Raw genomic sequence first — 15,519 nt, forward strand, 5'->3', positions numbered from 1 at the left:
ATATTTCCCCTGATAAATCTTTCTTCATTTTGGTCACCCACAGCTCGATGAGCAGAATCCTAAAAAAAAAAAAAAAAAATCAGGTCCATTTTTTTGCAAATTAGTCATGCCCTCATTTACTTTTTGCTGCTCATTTCTGTGCATAGTAAAATAATTGAAGTTGACCAGGTCCATCACAGTAAGCTACATGTGAGGTACCAAAACAAAGAACTTTTAGAAAACCACATACCTGTTCGTTATATTACCTTTTGAATGACAGGAAATATAACCTGGGAAGGAGGTTTTGTGTGATTGTGCCACATTGAGTTGCCAAAATTGAGTTAACTGAAATCTGGAATTTTGCAGAATGGAGACACTGCTATAGGGCTGGGAACTTTTGAAAGGCCCATGAACTCTTGGGGATTAGCGGAGCTGAGTCTGCAGCGCTGAATTTACCTCTTGGATGGCTCCTCTCGGCATTTGCACCGTGTGTAATACAGCACCCGTTTGTTGTTTAATTATAATGTTAGTCACAAATACACGAGACAAGAAACTGTAAGATGGCAGGGCTGACAACTCGTCACGCGCGTTTCCATGTTTGCATCCAACCACAAATGAAAACAGAACAGAGATAAACCTTATTTTTGTTGGGTCAGCGAAAGCGCTTTCTCGAGAACTATTAAGGTGGAGGTCGGCTCTAAAGACAATACAATACAATAAAAAATGGATACAATAGCATTATTGCATTATTTAAAAACTGCATAAATAAAAGACATGTCATAAACCTCTGCATGTATGTTGGAAAAAAAACTTTTTTTCTGTGTATTCCACAATTTCTAACTTTAGTCATTGCATTTGTATGGACTGAATACATGTTCTGGCCTCGATTTTGCAAGGACATTTTAACATTACAAGCTGATTGATTAGTGTTCTGCTGGTGCTCATTTGCGCTGAGCATTATTTAATGTCATAGAGAGAGAAAATGCATTATAGAGATTTCCATCGTTAAGTCTGCAAGGAAAATGACGCTTTAGCTTATAAAGATAAAGATGTCCTTTATTAGTCCCACAATGGGGAAATTTGAAAAAAGATTCAAACCCAGGCCTCCTGGGGAGACTGGGTCCTGAACGCGGCGCCTTAGACCACTCGGCCATCCTATGGATAAAAACGGTGTGAACATCATAGTGTGGTCATCATTATCTCCTGGCAAATCTTTGCTTCCTCAAACGTAACATCCACTGACTAAAAATTTGAATACTTGAGAAAGATATAGATATATCTATCAAAGAGGGATATTAACAACTTGATTGATAAATACGTGTTGATGGTCAAAATGCCAATTCAAAATAGCTATGTAATGACATAATTCATTTTTTTAACTGTTAGCAGTTAAGTAATTAGCAAACAGTATTTTTGGTCTTGTTAACGATATTGTGTGCTTCTTGGACCAAGATTCCTTGCTGTTAGAGCATGTGCAGAACACACAAAAACCGAGGTATTCTGATCCCATTTATATGAACACATTTCCTGGTGAGAAAAGAGGTCTTCTATGTGTTTTTCAAATCCTAAATAAGAGCATATTTATGGGTGTCTTGTGCCCTTTCAAACCCCGAATATTGCCTATATTTATGATTTTAAATGTTTTCTGTCTGCATGTAAACGCAGTCACTGAAAGCTGCTTTTTATGGGGACTGCTAGGCTAATTGTGGCAGCTCAATTTGGGGATTTTATTATTTCTTGTTGTTGTTTAATCATTTCTACGAAGCATCAGCTCAACTCAACGGCTTCCATTTTTGGTCAAATAGTGGTTTCGGGTTAGCTTGAAGAGGAAGGGTGTCAGGAAGGACACTCCCTTTGATCACATCATGGGTTGTTGCTTACAGCCCATGTATGAGTTGTTTGTCACTCATCTAACGTGCAATTATTTAGTACTAGTGGTATAATAACTTGTTTTCAACATTTTAATGTGCTTTATTTGTTAGTTTGAAAATAATCCCGTTTGTCTTGAGTTTATCGGGGGACAAATAATTCAGGCGGGATGTAACAATGGTTGTTTGCAGATGGAGTTCCACATCATTCGAGAGTTTCAAATGCACCTGCAGATGTGTGTGGGAAATAAACTCTCAAACTCAGATGGGTTCTTTTGGCCACTCCCCACCTTTGACCCTCCCCCTCCAGCCACTGTATATTCGATGTACCTGTATGTTTCAGAGAGTGTGAGTTTGTATTTAAGTGACTGTGACAAAGCAAGCAGTGTTTCAGGAAACTGACTGGACGGAGACCCAGTCGACAGAGGAGCCCGCTTAAAGGAGCCGATCGAGAGGGGACGTTGAGAGAGACACAGACTGACAGCAGAGAACACATTTCCCAGCGGATACAGTCAGAGCGTGCCATCTGAGGAGTATAGAGGGACAAAAAATGCTGAGAAGGAGGAGAAGCGTGTCATTTGGTGGTTTTGGATGGTATTGTAGCTTTTTATCTTTTCATTGTACTGACATGTGCAGTTTACATTTTCTGTTCATATCCATTGCGGTTTTACATCAAATCAAAGTAATGTTGCTGAAGTTTTGGTGTGTGGTGAAGGACTTTCGTTGAAAGGAAGGAAGGGCGGGTGGAGGTCTCATGCTGTTTCAGACCGCGCTGTCTCCATTCAGGGAGCTTTTGGAATCAGCAGACACTTTTGTTTCTGCCTGCTGCATATTGTTTTATTGTTGCCTCACGTGACACAGACAAACACACATTGGATTTAACCTATTAGGTTTCCTCTTCTCCTGGTTAGATGGTAATATCCTCTTGATGCAGTGCAGAATAAGCTCCCCATTTAGCTCGATTACTGTTGAAAGTGCTGACACATCGGAGTGTAGTGTTTGTGGGAAACATCCTTGCTGGCTGTCATATTCTCACACTGAAAGCATCACATTGGTGTACTTTACCACCCCAGAAGGGTTGAGGCAGCACAACATCACACATAGGATGAAATGAGTTTGTCAAAACACCAGCGCACACACAGACAACAATTCAATTTTCAACTTTTTTTTTAAAAAAATCTGACTGACTGGAAATCAGTCTAGGTTGCACCTGGGTAGGCTCAATCTTACCTGCGACCCTCATGAGGGCGACAAGTGTTAATATATATAACTAAATAAAATGTTTTAAATTGAGCCATTTTATTCCGCCCATTAGCTCCTTATTGGTTATTGAAAAAAAATCACATTCAAACCACCAACAGGACATGGTAAAAGAAAAAGGAAATGAAATCAACCTATATCTGCAAAAAAGAGATTGCCTATTGTTCCGCATTATTATACAACCAAATGAAATGGGATTAAAAAATTTCCATCGCAAATGATTCCAAGATCAAGGAAAAGTATGTTTGATAGTTTTGGCATTTTGCAAAAAATGTGAAAATATGCATGCATTGAGATCACCAGATCTGGACTAGATAGCTGTTGGTGGTTACCAATGCAATGAATATAGAGGAACATATGGATCCGATGCCACTAAAATGGAAATGAGACATTTAATGGTGTTGACAGAAGACCCGAGGGAAACACTGTGATGCAGAAATGAAGTTATAAATCTCCCTGCCTCCCTCTTTAATATTCATGTTCTTGGTCTCTCTTGTGTCCACAAAAGCGCTAAAAGCTGCAAACAGAAATGATGCTTTTGAAGGAATTCTCATCATTAACTTTTTTTTATCTCTCATATTTATTTACAGGATTGACAAGTCTACCTTGTCAGCATTGAAATCACGGTGAGTAAACCTCTTAAGTGACCTCCTACTGTATATCATAGCATTGTGAGTCTGTCAGAATACGCAAACCAACATTTTCGGCATCCATTACATTTTTTCAGGCATAATGATTTTTGAAATGTACAGATGATTTAGTACAAAAAAAAATTCTACATCAGATTTTCACCAAAATTGAACTCAACTCAACCTTTTTTAGCTAGTGCTGTGGCTGTTAAAATGCCCTTTACAGAACATGAGGTAAAGGGTGTTAACCTTTTCTTCACATGCACTTCCTGTGCAAAGTATTGCGAAAATGAATTTAGTTAAAGAAGTATCATTAAAACAGTAACTGCACTGAAAATGATAAAAATGCTTCTCGAGATTATGTCGTCGCAGTTTAGCATGTTACATATCAATTGAGGCTGTGCCACAATGACATCCAACTTGATTATCCAACACTGGAAACTAAAAATTTGTCTCAATAAATTTGCTTTAGGGTGTGTGCGATCAGATAATGAGTAATAATTTTAAACCGCTTCAAACTGAGTTTCATTCTTAACATCATAGTGGATTTGTGATTTATATTAGAATAACATCATGCGCTTGTGAGTAGGTCTCATGAAAACTTTGTCTGAAGGGGGGGATTCTTCTGATGTCTTTGGAACAACTTATTCTGTTTGTGGTTTGGAGATTGTCAGTAAGAAGCACATATGAGAGGCATAATTGAAAAGCAGCTTCCCACTTCTCCTGCTGTCCGGTCATTAGGGGCATATTGAATCCATTGTTACAACAGTACTTGGAAGTGACAATTTTCTTGCAACCTGCTAAGCGACTTATCATAATTATAGTTTGATACCTGGCAGATGCATCATTCCGTATGTTTATTGTTCCTGCGATCTGAATATTGTATTACAAAATACATTTAATCAGGTCACTGTAATGGACGCAGATCATGTAAATTTAACATCTGTTTTGGCAAGCAAGTGTGGCATTTGATGAGTCAATTGCATGCTTGATTTCTTCTGCTTTGCCCACACATGGTGTTTGCAACGAGAGGTGATGATTGCATGTGTTTCTCTTTAGCCAACCGTTCATGTTAATTGCATCTGTGTCCAGACTGCTTATCCCAGTATGTTCACACATACACAGAACAGACTCTGTGTCGCTCTCTGACTCAGCCTTGTTGCTAAACTCTGTGTGTGATCTACTTGCTATTTGTGACACAACTCAACTTCTCAAAGACTGCTTCACAAAGGACCCACTACACAAACACAGGTTTTTGATTATAAAAAATGCGGACACAAATTACTGAACCAATCAATACAACTGGAAATTCTCCCCAGGGTCATTTGATTTCTCAAGCTCTATTTCACGCAGTCAATTCACGCAAATGTGTTGTTGACTGTGGTGACTCTTTTTTTTTTTTTTATTACAAAAGGAGCCATTTAATGCGAAAAGTACGTGTTTTCATGACTTGCCTTGAATTGTCACTTTTTTCTGGAGTGATTTGCTGGATGTCAGTTTGACATGACACAAGGCTCTCAGTTTGCAGTTAACGTAACTTTTGATAATAAAAATTATTATTATTATTATTATTATTGTTGTTGTTATTATTATTATTATTATGTTTATTATAAATTTTATTTGAAAGAAGGCTCTGTCTCCCGAGGTACTGTGCTTTGGCCATGGGGATAGCGAGGAGGTTTGTGTTTGAGAAACGGAGGGTGCGGGAAGGAGTGGGTAGAAAAGGTCAGTGAGGTAAGAGGAGGGCTGATTGTGAAGGGCATTATAGATGAGTGGGGGGAAGTTTAAATTGAATGCGCTGGGGAACGGGGATCCAGTGAAGGTTTTTGAAAGATGGAGGTGGTGTGGTCACGGAAACCGGTGTGGGCGATCTGGCCAAATAGCTTCATTTAAAGAGCAAGGTCGAAAACCAACATTGAACGCCCGTGAACTCTGATCCCTAAAGTGGCACTGCATTAAAAAAAAGCAGCATTATTGTATAAAGGATACTGTCGCGTGGGCTCTGGAAAGCTTCATAAAAACAATGCAAACACAAGGTCAAAACAACAAGTTCAAATGCTACCATTGAACCATACACAGAAACACGACCATCTTCCCTGGCCCCCCGAGTTCATCTGAGATGGACTGGTACAAAGTGGAAAAGTGTGCTGTGGTCTGACGAGCCCACACTTCAACTTGTTTTTGTAAATCTTGAATATTGTATTCTCAGACACAAAGAAGATTTGAAGCAATAAATGCTGCCACCCCAGCAACAAATCTTTTTTAGGGACACCCCAGCTTATTTCAGCAAGACATTTCCAGTATTGTGTAATTAATGCTTTACAAATCTAGCAGCTTATCTAAAAAGAAAATTGTGAGCTGTGTTGCACAAATCAAATGTGCCTGTGGGAGCAAGTTAATAAATTACTTTAGTTTTCCTGGTTAGTATACTTTAGCGACTGGTGCATAAGCATTTATGTGATATACAATGTGTGGATTTTGCATGGTGTCATGGATACATACACACTCACACCTGTGTCTTTCACTCCCTGGCCAAGTGTTGTCAGACTAGAGTGGCATTGAATATGAATGACTGAGTCGTGACTCTTGCACGAGGTGTGTGTGTGTGTGTGTGTGTGTGTGCATTTCCTTTTGATCTCGGCGTTTGATTACGAAAAAGGGCTCTATGGGGCAGAGAGCATAAAAATAAATGGTAGGCTACCACTCATACAAGAATATAAATGTGTGTTGCGAAATAAATGCATGTTTATATTGTATGACAAATCCAAGACTGATATCTTGATAATAAGCCACATGCCACATATTAAAGAGATCACTGTGTGCTTTCCAGCCCATCCTCCTCTTGTTATTAATCCCGGCTGCACTACTACAAAGAGAACAATCCTCTGCCTCCGGGTCTCATTAACAGCTGTATAATCAATCCTGTGTGCATGTGGCTTCTAACCATGTGCATTAGCGAACACATGCACCTCTTTGTGGCTTTTGTCTTGAGGTAGTGCTGATGAATATTGCAAGTAGGAATTAAGGGAGAGAGGGGATGAAACACGGGCAGGTTTCAGTTGATCGCCATTCTAATATTGTGTGACGATGCCCCGTAAGCTATGGTGAGTAACTGCTGGATGGACACGTAATTTCTTTTTAAATAATTTTAGGCCTTCTGAGCAATGTGTTTTGGTTTGTTATTGTTTATTTTGATACCCATTCAAAAGTAAAATAAAAAGTATTAGATACAAAATCATGTTGTCATGGTTTTGCTCTTTCCTCGTTTGGTTACGGTATATGTAACTTTCTGTCTAAAAAATGTGGTCTACTTTTGAACTTCAAAATTCATGCCCAATGCGTAAGGCACATTGTCTTTAATCTAAAGTCAAACTAAGTAATATAAACCCATATGAAATAACATGTTTTTACAGACTGCAGTTACAATATAATATTTAGAATGTATAACTATCATTTTTTTGCATTCCACAATGATTCAATTTTTGTTCACATTTACACTATAATAATTAATTTAGTTGATGGTCGTTCTACAAGAGGTGGCGATCGTCCATCCAACAACAATTGTCTCCGTTACTTAATGACTCACGAGGAGTTTTGCTGTTGGATTGGTATTCTGATGGAACTTTCACCTTCTCTTCACGTTTTGGAAAAAACATGCAAGATTTGTTGCTGAGCAGCTTTCAACTGCAACTAATCACGTGGGTTGGACACATAAAGATGGATGATCTGAACATGAATAATAGGGAGATCTCTTTTTCACAATGCAACCTGAGTGTTAGAGCACTCATATGTCACAATCATCTTGTGATCTTTCAGAGAAACCGTGTATATGCGTCACGTCATGCTTGTGTTTGATGTTTAATGGATGAATCTCTCTCTTAATAGGTTGTACATTTTTTTATTTGGGATTTTGTATCGCATTTAGTCATTTGTTCGAGTTCCAGTTAATCGTGCGTGCACAGTTATAATTAGAGGGTTGAGGTTGAAACCGAATCACGACACAGTAGAAGTGACCGGTACAGTTCTATCATGAAGCTGATATTTTGCTTTGAGGTCGTTAATTTTATTTTAAATTCATTATACTGATTAGCATCCCTCAAGGGGAAATCAACTCGCACTCTTTTATATGATATTATTTATATTATCATATCTTCGTGGTAGCCATCCCAGGCTCAGTAGCACAAGCTGCTCTCGCCCATTTCAGGACCGATTACCATACTGGGTTGCTTTAGCCATCACAGTTATGAATATAAGCTTCTGATAAATGATCTGTTGTCAGCAGGAGAAGCCTCATTTCAGTGGTAACCTTTGCAAGTTTGCTGCCTGCACTGACATCTTCAAATTATTTTTCGTCCCAATGTTGCTTGCAGGCTTTGGATTATTTTGTTTTACAACAGACCAGCAGGCTGCGCCGCAGATTGTTTTAACCGCACATTGCAAATGTCGCGTTGCACTTTCCTCATCACGTGTGTGCTGGTAATTAGCTAACACATGTCACACATTATTTACACTCTCCTCCGGCCAACCTCAACTGAACTCTTTTCACCTCAGTTCCAACCAAACTGAAGCTCACACTTGGAGCATACTGATTGAGATTTATGAGCTTGTGTGGCCTTCTCGTGTCTGCTTTTCAAGAAAGGATGCAGTTAGATGACTTTTGCGCCCATGTGAATTTTAATAAGCCTCTTTTTGTTGGATCCATTATTTTGCATCTGAATGTATTCTCAAAGATAGATTGATAGATTTTCTCCAACAAGAAACTGCAGGACATTCACATTTGTTTAATCCTTGATTGCCATGGAGAATTGGTATTTAACTCTTATTAAACCATTCACATTACGAAGATGACAATTACCCATCACTCATTTTTTCCGCTTGTGATAATGCGATTATGCAAATCAAAGATCTGGTGTTAAGAAAAATAGATTTGGGATTGTGTGCGCTGGAAGTCTTCAAGTTTGGAAATGACTGGAGTTATGACTCAAAGCATGTAAAAAAATAATCAAGAATATTGATCAGTCCGGGGTAATTTCCATGAATATCTTGTTTTGCTTGAAAGACAGTCAATTTGTTGCATGCTGGTTGATACCAGCTGCAGCTTAGGTTCGGACAAGAATAATGACCACAGAACACTGAAGTCAGCTATAGAATAGATTTCAAAGTTTTGCCACTGGATTATAAATCACTGAATGAGTTAGGTCCTGAATACATTAAAGATGTGCAGATTGAATATCAAACCAGTTGAGATCTGAGCTCTGCAGACTTGGGTCAATTAGTGGAGCTCAGAGTTCAAAGTAAACATGGTGAAGCTGCATTTAGCTGTTATAGTACAAAGGCTTTACAATCCACGGTAAAAACTTGACCTCAAACAGAATTTGACAATCAGAGCAATATCATTGAGGTTAACAGTAAACACACACATAAACACACTTCTGAAATGATTGTGATTTGCTGACTGGTGGAAGAGGATGTTTCTTCTGAGAAAACCTCTCACCTCAGCTTATTGTTCCTTGACATAGTTTATTTTTTTTTATTTATTTATTTTTTTATTATAAATGTTATCTTTGTGGCTGCATCATGGAAAAAAGAAAATCTGCTATTTCTGGAGCATGGCATTTACTCTGTCCTGGCCCAGCTTCTGTATTGCATGGAATAATGTCGACTTATGGCCATTGAACAAACACAGGACTAAATGTCTACTGCTATCATGTTTACTCGAGCTGGTAATTTAATAAAGTGCACAGCAAGCAATGGTTTCTTGCACAGAGAATTTGTGTGGTCTTAATGAGCTGTCGGCTGTATCACTTCAGTTTATTTAGAGCCATTGTGAAGACTGTGTACACAGTGCCAATGTTTGAGCTGCCAGATCAAGACAAAATGAGAATAGGAGCACAACTGGTGAACACAGATAGGGTATAATAAAATAGTGTCATAAAATTGCGTTTAATAGCCATACATACACATACGCATCTGGACAGTATATCTGAGGATTATTAAGTGTGCAAATTTGCCTTGTAACTCATTTTGTTGAGTACATGTGAGAAAAGAGCAGTGAAATAATGTGGTTTCAAGGTGCAGAGATCATTCTTGAAGTATATGGGAAGTGGTAAAGCTCCACCCTTCCTCAAGCGTCCAAAGGGAGGATGTTGCACTTCCTCTCTTCTCACACCTACTCTAAGAAACAGAAAACATCACAGAGGTCATTTTTAGCATGCTTTTTTTTTATATACATGCAAGTCACTCAAGCAAGATCATATGTTAACTGCAAAGGCCCTCAGTGCACTGATATACAAAACAGTTGGCTGAAGAAAGGGCTTTGTACCACTAGAGGGCAGTGTTTACTAGTATATTTCTTCACACTTGTTGATGTTAAAATTGGTTGCAACACACCACAAACAAAAACTCACTAGTTTCAAATGTAAACTAGTAAACCCATTAAAATGGAAATATTGTTTTAGAGATTGATGTTTTATTTATTGTGAACACGCTTTGTTTTTATCGCATAAATATTTAAGCACAAATATTCCATCAAGATGGCAGAACCTCAAAACAAAAAATACAATTCCATTTTCATGGATTTCAATTGCATAATAAAAGTTGTGTATTTTGTCACTTGTAAAAAGCTTCATTGAACGTAGCTCTATAGGGAGTTAAGTCTGTTGCCATGGCAGCAAGAACTGATGGTTGTCTCATATGATTCATTTCCATGGTGATGGGTCAGTTGCAGCCAGGCTCTCTTAAAACATGACCATTGGGAAGGGACTCCGATTTTCAAATTCGATGTTTGTAAAATTGGCATGTCTGTACAGCTCTCCTCTTGATTTGGTCAGGGTTCGTGTATGTCTCTGTGCGTGTGTGTGTTATTGTTTGTGCGTGTTTGTGCATGTGTGATTAGGTGTGCCACATGAGAAGCACCAAATTTAGGTTCAGGTGATGGATCAGTCCACATTGATATATTTATTTATGTTTCTACATTTATCAGAAAGAAATGTGCATTAAAAAAAATAACAAGTTATCACAATTTTACATTCTGCAGTACTAGAGAGTTTTCTCAGCACCCCAATTTCTTGCACTGATTCATGCTTTGTCTGGTTCCTAATCTAGGACCTGTTTGCAATGGGTGACCCTGTCAGGGGCATAAAGCCCCACACAATTTACTTAAGTCCTAGTATCAATGGGAGTCACAAACCCTCCACCGGGAGCGACTACAAAGTTAACAGCTGCCTAATTTGTCTTAAAGGTCTGGTGCACAATTTTTTTTAAATAATCTTTGATGTCCTTATATTGGATTTGCAAGACAATTTGGGTTGGAAATCGCCATAATGCCCTTTTTCAAGATAATACCATAATTTGTCATTTTAAACAGGCCGTTTACTCATTAATATTAAATATGAAAATAAGCTTTGCTCCAAATGGTTGTCTGTTCTCGTTAATTTGTTACGGAAACAGCTTTTCTCTGATTGGTAGATACTGATATGTGGGTGGCTTGTGGCCGCCACGTCTTTTCATTGTGTTGACTTAGTTGAAATTCAGCGGTCTATCACCGGAATTGTGCCTAGCCACAGGGCTTTGCAAGGCCTGGCAACTTCTTGGCCGTCCAGTGAACACTCAGATGGATGGATTGGTTGGCAGCTGATGGTCACAGAGTAATTCTGACCTATATTTTGCATAAAACAGTAGAAACTGTTGAATGTGATTACATAGGACCTTTAGTTTTACGCTGAAAAATCTTATGAAAAAAAACACATAACAATCCAACATCAACGCATAAACATACCTTCATGTGGACCATCTTTTCTTTTATCCTAAACTGTGCGATCCCAACAATTATGTATGTCTCGGTGCAACGATTCTTGTTCCTCTCAAGTCACATGAAAAACCATCTGCCTCTCAGTGTTTGGCAAATATTTACTCCTTGCCTTGTGCCTGATGCTGCTTTCACTCAGACACAGAGGAGCTGATAAGCGGACCATCTGGTTAGAGGGCTCACTGTTAAGGGCTCATAGAGGAGACATTCACAATGAAGCGGCATCACTGAGAGGTGACCTATAGAGAGGGAACACACAGTGAGAACATCATGTCTGCATTTTTATAAAACACGTTTGCCCATTGAAGAATAAAAGAATATATATTGAATTTGAAATATGGCCATTTAGAATTTATGAATATCTTCTTATTTTATACATGGGCCATGAATGACAAAGAGCTCAACAGGCAGTTTAAGGCACATGCTGTTCCTTTAAATATGGAGATTGAATTACAAAGGAGCCTGTGTCCACATTGAAAAAGAAGAAAAGAAAAGAATGCTAATGTAATCTAACAGCTGATGAGTCTTATGCTGTATCATATAGTGACGATGTACAACATTTTAATTAACCAGTTGTTTCTAACCGTCCTTAATCACCGAATGAATATGGTTTCAATGTGTTGATGTTGGGAGCCCCTACGTGATGGCAATAAAAATTGGGATAATGAAAGCCGACATGTGGAGAAGAAGTCAAGCTAGCCGTCGCGCTAACATGAGCTTCGAGGGCTAGTTTCAAAATAAAGGCAAATATAGTGGACATCAATGTATTATTTGGTAAGCTTTTGTTCTGAAGTTAGCCTTCACATTGGTGGCATGTTCTGTTATGAAGAACTGCTCTTGGAGATTCCTTGACATGTCTTTCTGATGGTGCGCTATCTTTTGTTATTTATTTTTTGGCGTACACAAATTATTAAATTATCCAAAATGCCCCCATACATGCGATTTATATGATCCGAAAGGGTTTTCAAGTTCCTCTGCTTTCATTAGAGTGAATGTGTTGATTCCATACATTTTTTTTTTTCACCAACCAATATGTGGACCATGTGTGGCTCAAATTGTGATAACTAATCTGTACAAATCATTGATCAAAGATATTCCATTGCACCAAAAGTGCGAATGAATTTGAACGACATGAGAAATGTGCGTCAAAGCATCTACATATGATGTGCATCCCCTCGCACAAATTGTGAGCCCACTCGCGGATGATGGTGCCTTACGCACTGTTAATTTTGGCGGTGACCTTAATAGTCAGTGATTGATTCTGTTTCCTACATAATACTGCAATTGGACAATCTGATTAGTTTTAATAATAAAACAGTTAAAATTGGGGCTATAAGCTATTAATAATCTTTTGATTATATGCACATTTTTAACTTTCTCTTAGTGGAATGAGCTCTTACACTGGTATTTATCATTATTACATGACATTAAGAAACAAGAAGAGGGTCAAAACTTTTTCCACACTCCTTTATATAGTAAACAACAATAATTGCACGTTTAAAAAGGTTTTATTTTTGGAGGTTTACACACTTCTCTTTGATGGCACTCTTCATTTGACCCTTCATCAGTGGGTCAGAAAAGTGTGTACGTTTGTGCAAGTGTGTGTGCACGCACACGTTTGTGTGTCTATGTCACCATTTTATTGACAATTTCCAACTTTCTTCATCTGAACTTGTTCAGGCATCAATGTGTTGCCACTGGAGACAGAATAAAAGGTTCTTGCTGTGCTGTGTGGTCGCTGTTTTGCGCACATGATGTAACCTTGCTGCAAATTACACTCTTTTTAGCAATAGTGAGAAAAGAAGGTGGTTGTACAGACTGAGCAAATGAGAAAGCGAATGAAAAGAGACTTTGAGTGGGCTAGAGGAGGGTCCACAGCTGAGACTGAGACATAAGGCCATTTTCACATGCGATGTGTTGATCAAATCCGATTTTGATGCTTTACTGTCCAAGCTGTTATTTTCAAGAAACCAAATCTGATTTGCTACATCTCAGCATGCCACACTGATCCATCTGCAATTGTTGCTCTGGTAATGATGCAAGGTTTTAGTTTGTGGTGATGTAGGTTGCGGATGTAGAACAAAAGCAGAGTGACAAAATTCAAGCCTGCTCAAAACATTGCAAAGAGGCAACTCATTTGTATCATGGTATCGTAAAATTTGCACAAGTTGCTTAATTAATCCGAACTTTCTTATTTTGCTTGTTACAACAAAAAATGCAGAAGGCACCGAGCATGCATTGATGTTGTTTGCCTGTGACTGTTCAGGCCACTCAAAATTCAGTTTGATGCTATTTGTTCATGTGGAAAGACAATCACAGCATTTGGAGGCTGTCAATGGAGCATACGCAAGGGAGCACATAAAGCATTTCTCGTGGAAAGGTGAGGCCAGAGTTAGTTTCCTATATCTGCTTATTTCAAGCTACTTTGACGCCCTAGATGAAAAATAACCTCATTCTTTAAAGTTATGTTCGTTGGTTTGTGCAGTAGGCATACAGATGGTGCTTTTCAATGTGGAAATGTCATCTGAAGTTGTGCCTTTTTAAAGACGTCGGAATATCTCCTCCTGACATGTCGGTGGTGTGTCGGCCGTTATGCTCAGTGAGTCAACTCAGCCTTTTGTTTTGGTGATGATTGTCTGTCCGTCTCACTCTCCGTATCTCCCCGTTGGGTTGTGGTTGATCAATAAACAAATCTGAGTTGAGCATCTGAAAAAATCCGTCAAGTCTATGTACAGTGCACAGACATGCTTGTACTGTAAAACTGCAAATGAATCATTAAATCGTAGATTGATGATTTGATCTCTTCCGACCCTTGATTCATTCAAGCAATTGGCCGGTTAATGTGTTTTGCGGTATTTTGACATCATTCCAGTAGACAGCGAGGGAGATTTTCAAAGAAAGATTGATTTTTTTCCATTTTTTGCTTTGCAATGCGATGGCATTGCGACCAGAATTTAGCACATCATACCCCGAATCTGGAAAGGGTGTATATATAGAGTCTATTCAGAGATTTTGTTTCCGCTTAAATCGCTAACATTTTGGGAAAAAAAATCGGAGAGTTGCCCGACTCCGTTTTGATCATATTCATGGATCAAAGAAAGCTATTCGAACTTTGATGTATCATACACTTCATATTTGGTGATTTTACACTAATTCCAAGATAGTATTCAAGTAAATACCTGTTACAAGCTTGACGAAAAATAGTAGTTGAAAAATATTAATTGCAATTACGCAATTTTTTGCGATTAATCATCCATCCATCCATCCATCTTCTGTACTGCTTCTCCTCACTAGGGTCGCGGGGGGTTGCTGGAACCTATCCCAGCTATCTTCGGGCAGTCGCGTCACAGCACTGAAAACAAAACGTTTGCCTTGAAAAATTCAGCATGTGGACAGCGGAGTGTGAGTGCCTCATTGTTCTGGCATGAAAAACCCCCAAGACATCCCAGCGCGATATATTCCAGCTACTCAACGCTTCGAAATGATATATTTCCGCAGCTCAAACATGTAATGTGGAGGCATATGAAATATGCTTGAAAAAGAAGCATCAATTCATCCAGGTTGTATGAGTGGTATTTGATTGACAATTCAGCGAATTTACTGGATACGCCCACAGCATTTGAAAGCGGAGAAAAATTCCAGATTCTTGCAAAAGCCTTATTTTGCACTGTATAGTTTTTTTTTTGTTTTTTTTAAAAGCATTCTATTTTGGCATTGTTGTTAAAACAACACTATTCTCGGTAGTGTGTTGTCACGTTTAGAAGGTAATTTCTTCCTTCTGAAGCGTTTTTGTGTGTACAAGTGTGTGTCCTCGAACCCAGTGACCCTTTTACTAGCAAGCCTTCAAGCTTTACTCGTGAAAGCGTCTAATATATGGCAAAGCAGCATGGCACCAACGCTTCTCAACACAGTCTTCTTTGTCTCTCTCTGCATAGCACATTTGTCTAGAGTGTAATCACAGGAAGGATGTCTTTTT

General features: G+C 38.6%; 1 protein-coding gene across 8 annotated transcripts in view; it reads left to right on the forward strand.

Annotated features, from left to right (window-relative positions):
• The window catches only part of rap1gap2a (RAP1 GTPase activating protein 2a), a 71,684-nt gene that overhangs the window by 7,414 nt on the left and 48,751 nt on the right, over positions 1 to 15,519 (forward strand). For 4 of the 8 annotated variants that reach the window (XR_015844207.1, XM_088300108.1, XM_088300110.1 and 1 more), the window contains exon 2: positions 3,698 to 3,733. The exons of 2 other annotated variants lie outside the window; for them this stretch is intronic. Coding sequence is in view for 5 of the 6 variants with exons in the window: in XM_088300108.1 (XP_088156234.1) it covers positions 3,698 to 3,733 (36 nt within the window). In the remaining variant the exon portion in view is untranslated. Of the gene's footprint in view, positions 1 to 1,868; positions 2,442 to 3,697; positions 3,734 to 6,821; positions 6,841 to 15,519 lie in introns of those variants that run through there. 2 more of the 8 variants (XM_088300112.1, XM_088300115.1) reach the window with 2 other exon arrangements.

This window comes from Idiotropiscis lumnitzeri, chromosome 7 (assembly GCF_059441095.1).
Source record: "Idiotropiscis lumnitzeri isolate Australia: NSW breed Sydney's pygmy pipehorse chromosome 7, RoL_Ilum_1.0, whole genome shotgun sequence".
In the NCBI taxonomy this organism is placed as follows: Eukaryota; Metazoa; Chordata; class Actinopteri; order Syngnathiformes; family Syngnathidae; genus Idiotropiscis; species Idiotropiscis lumnitzeri.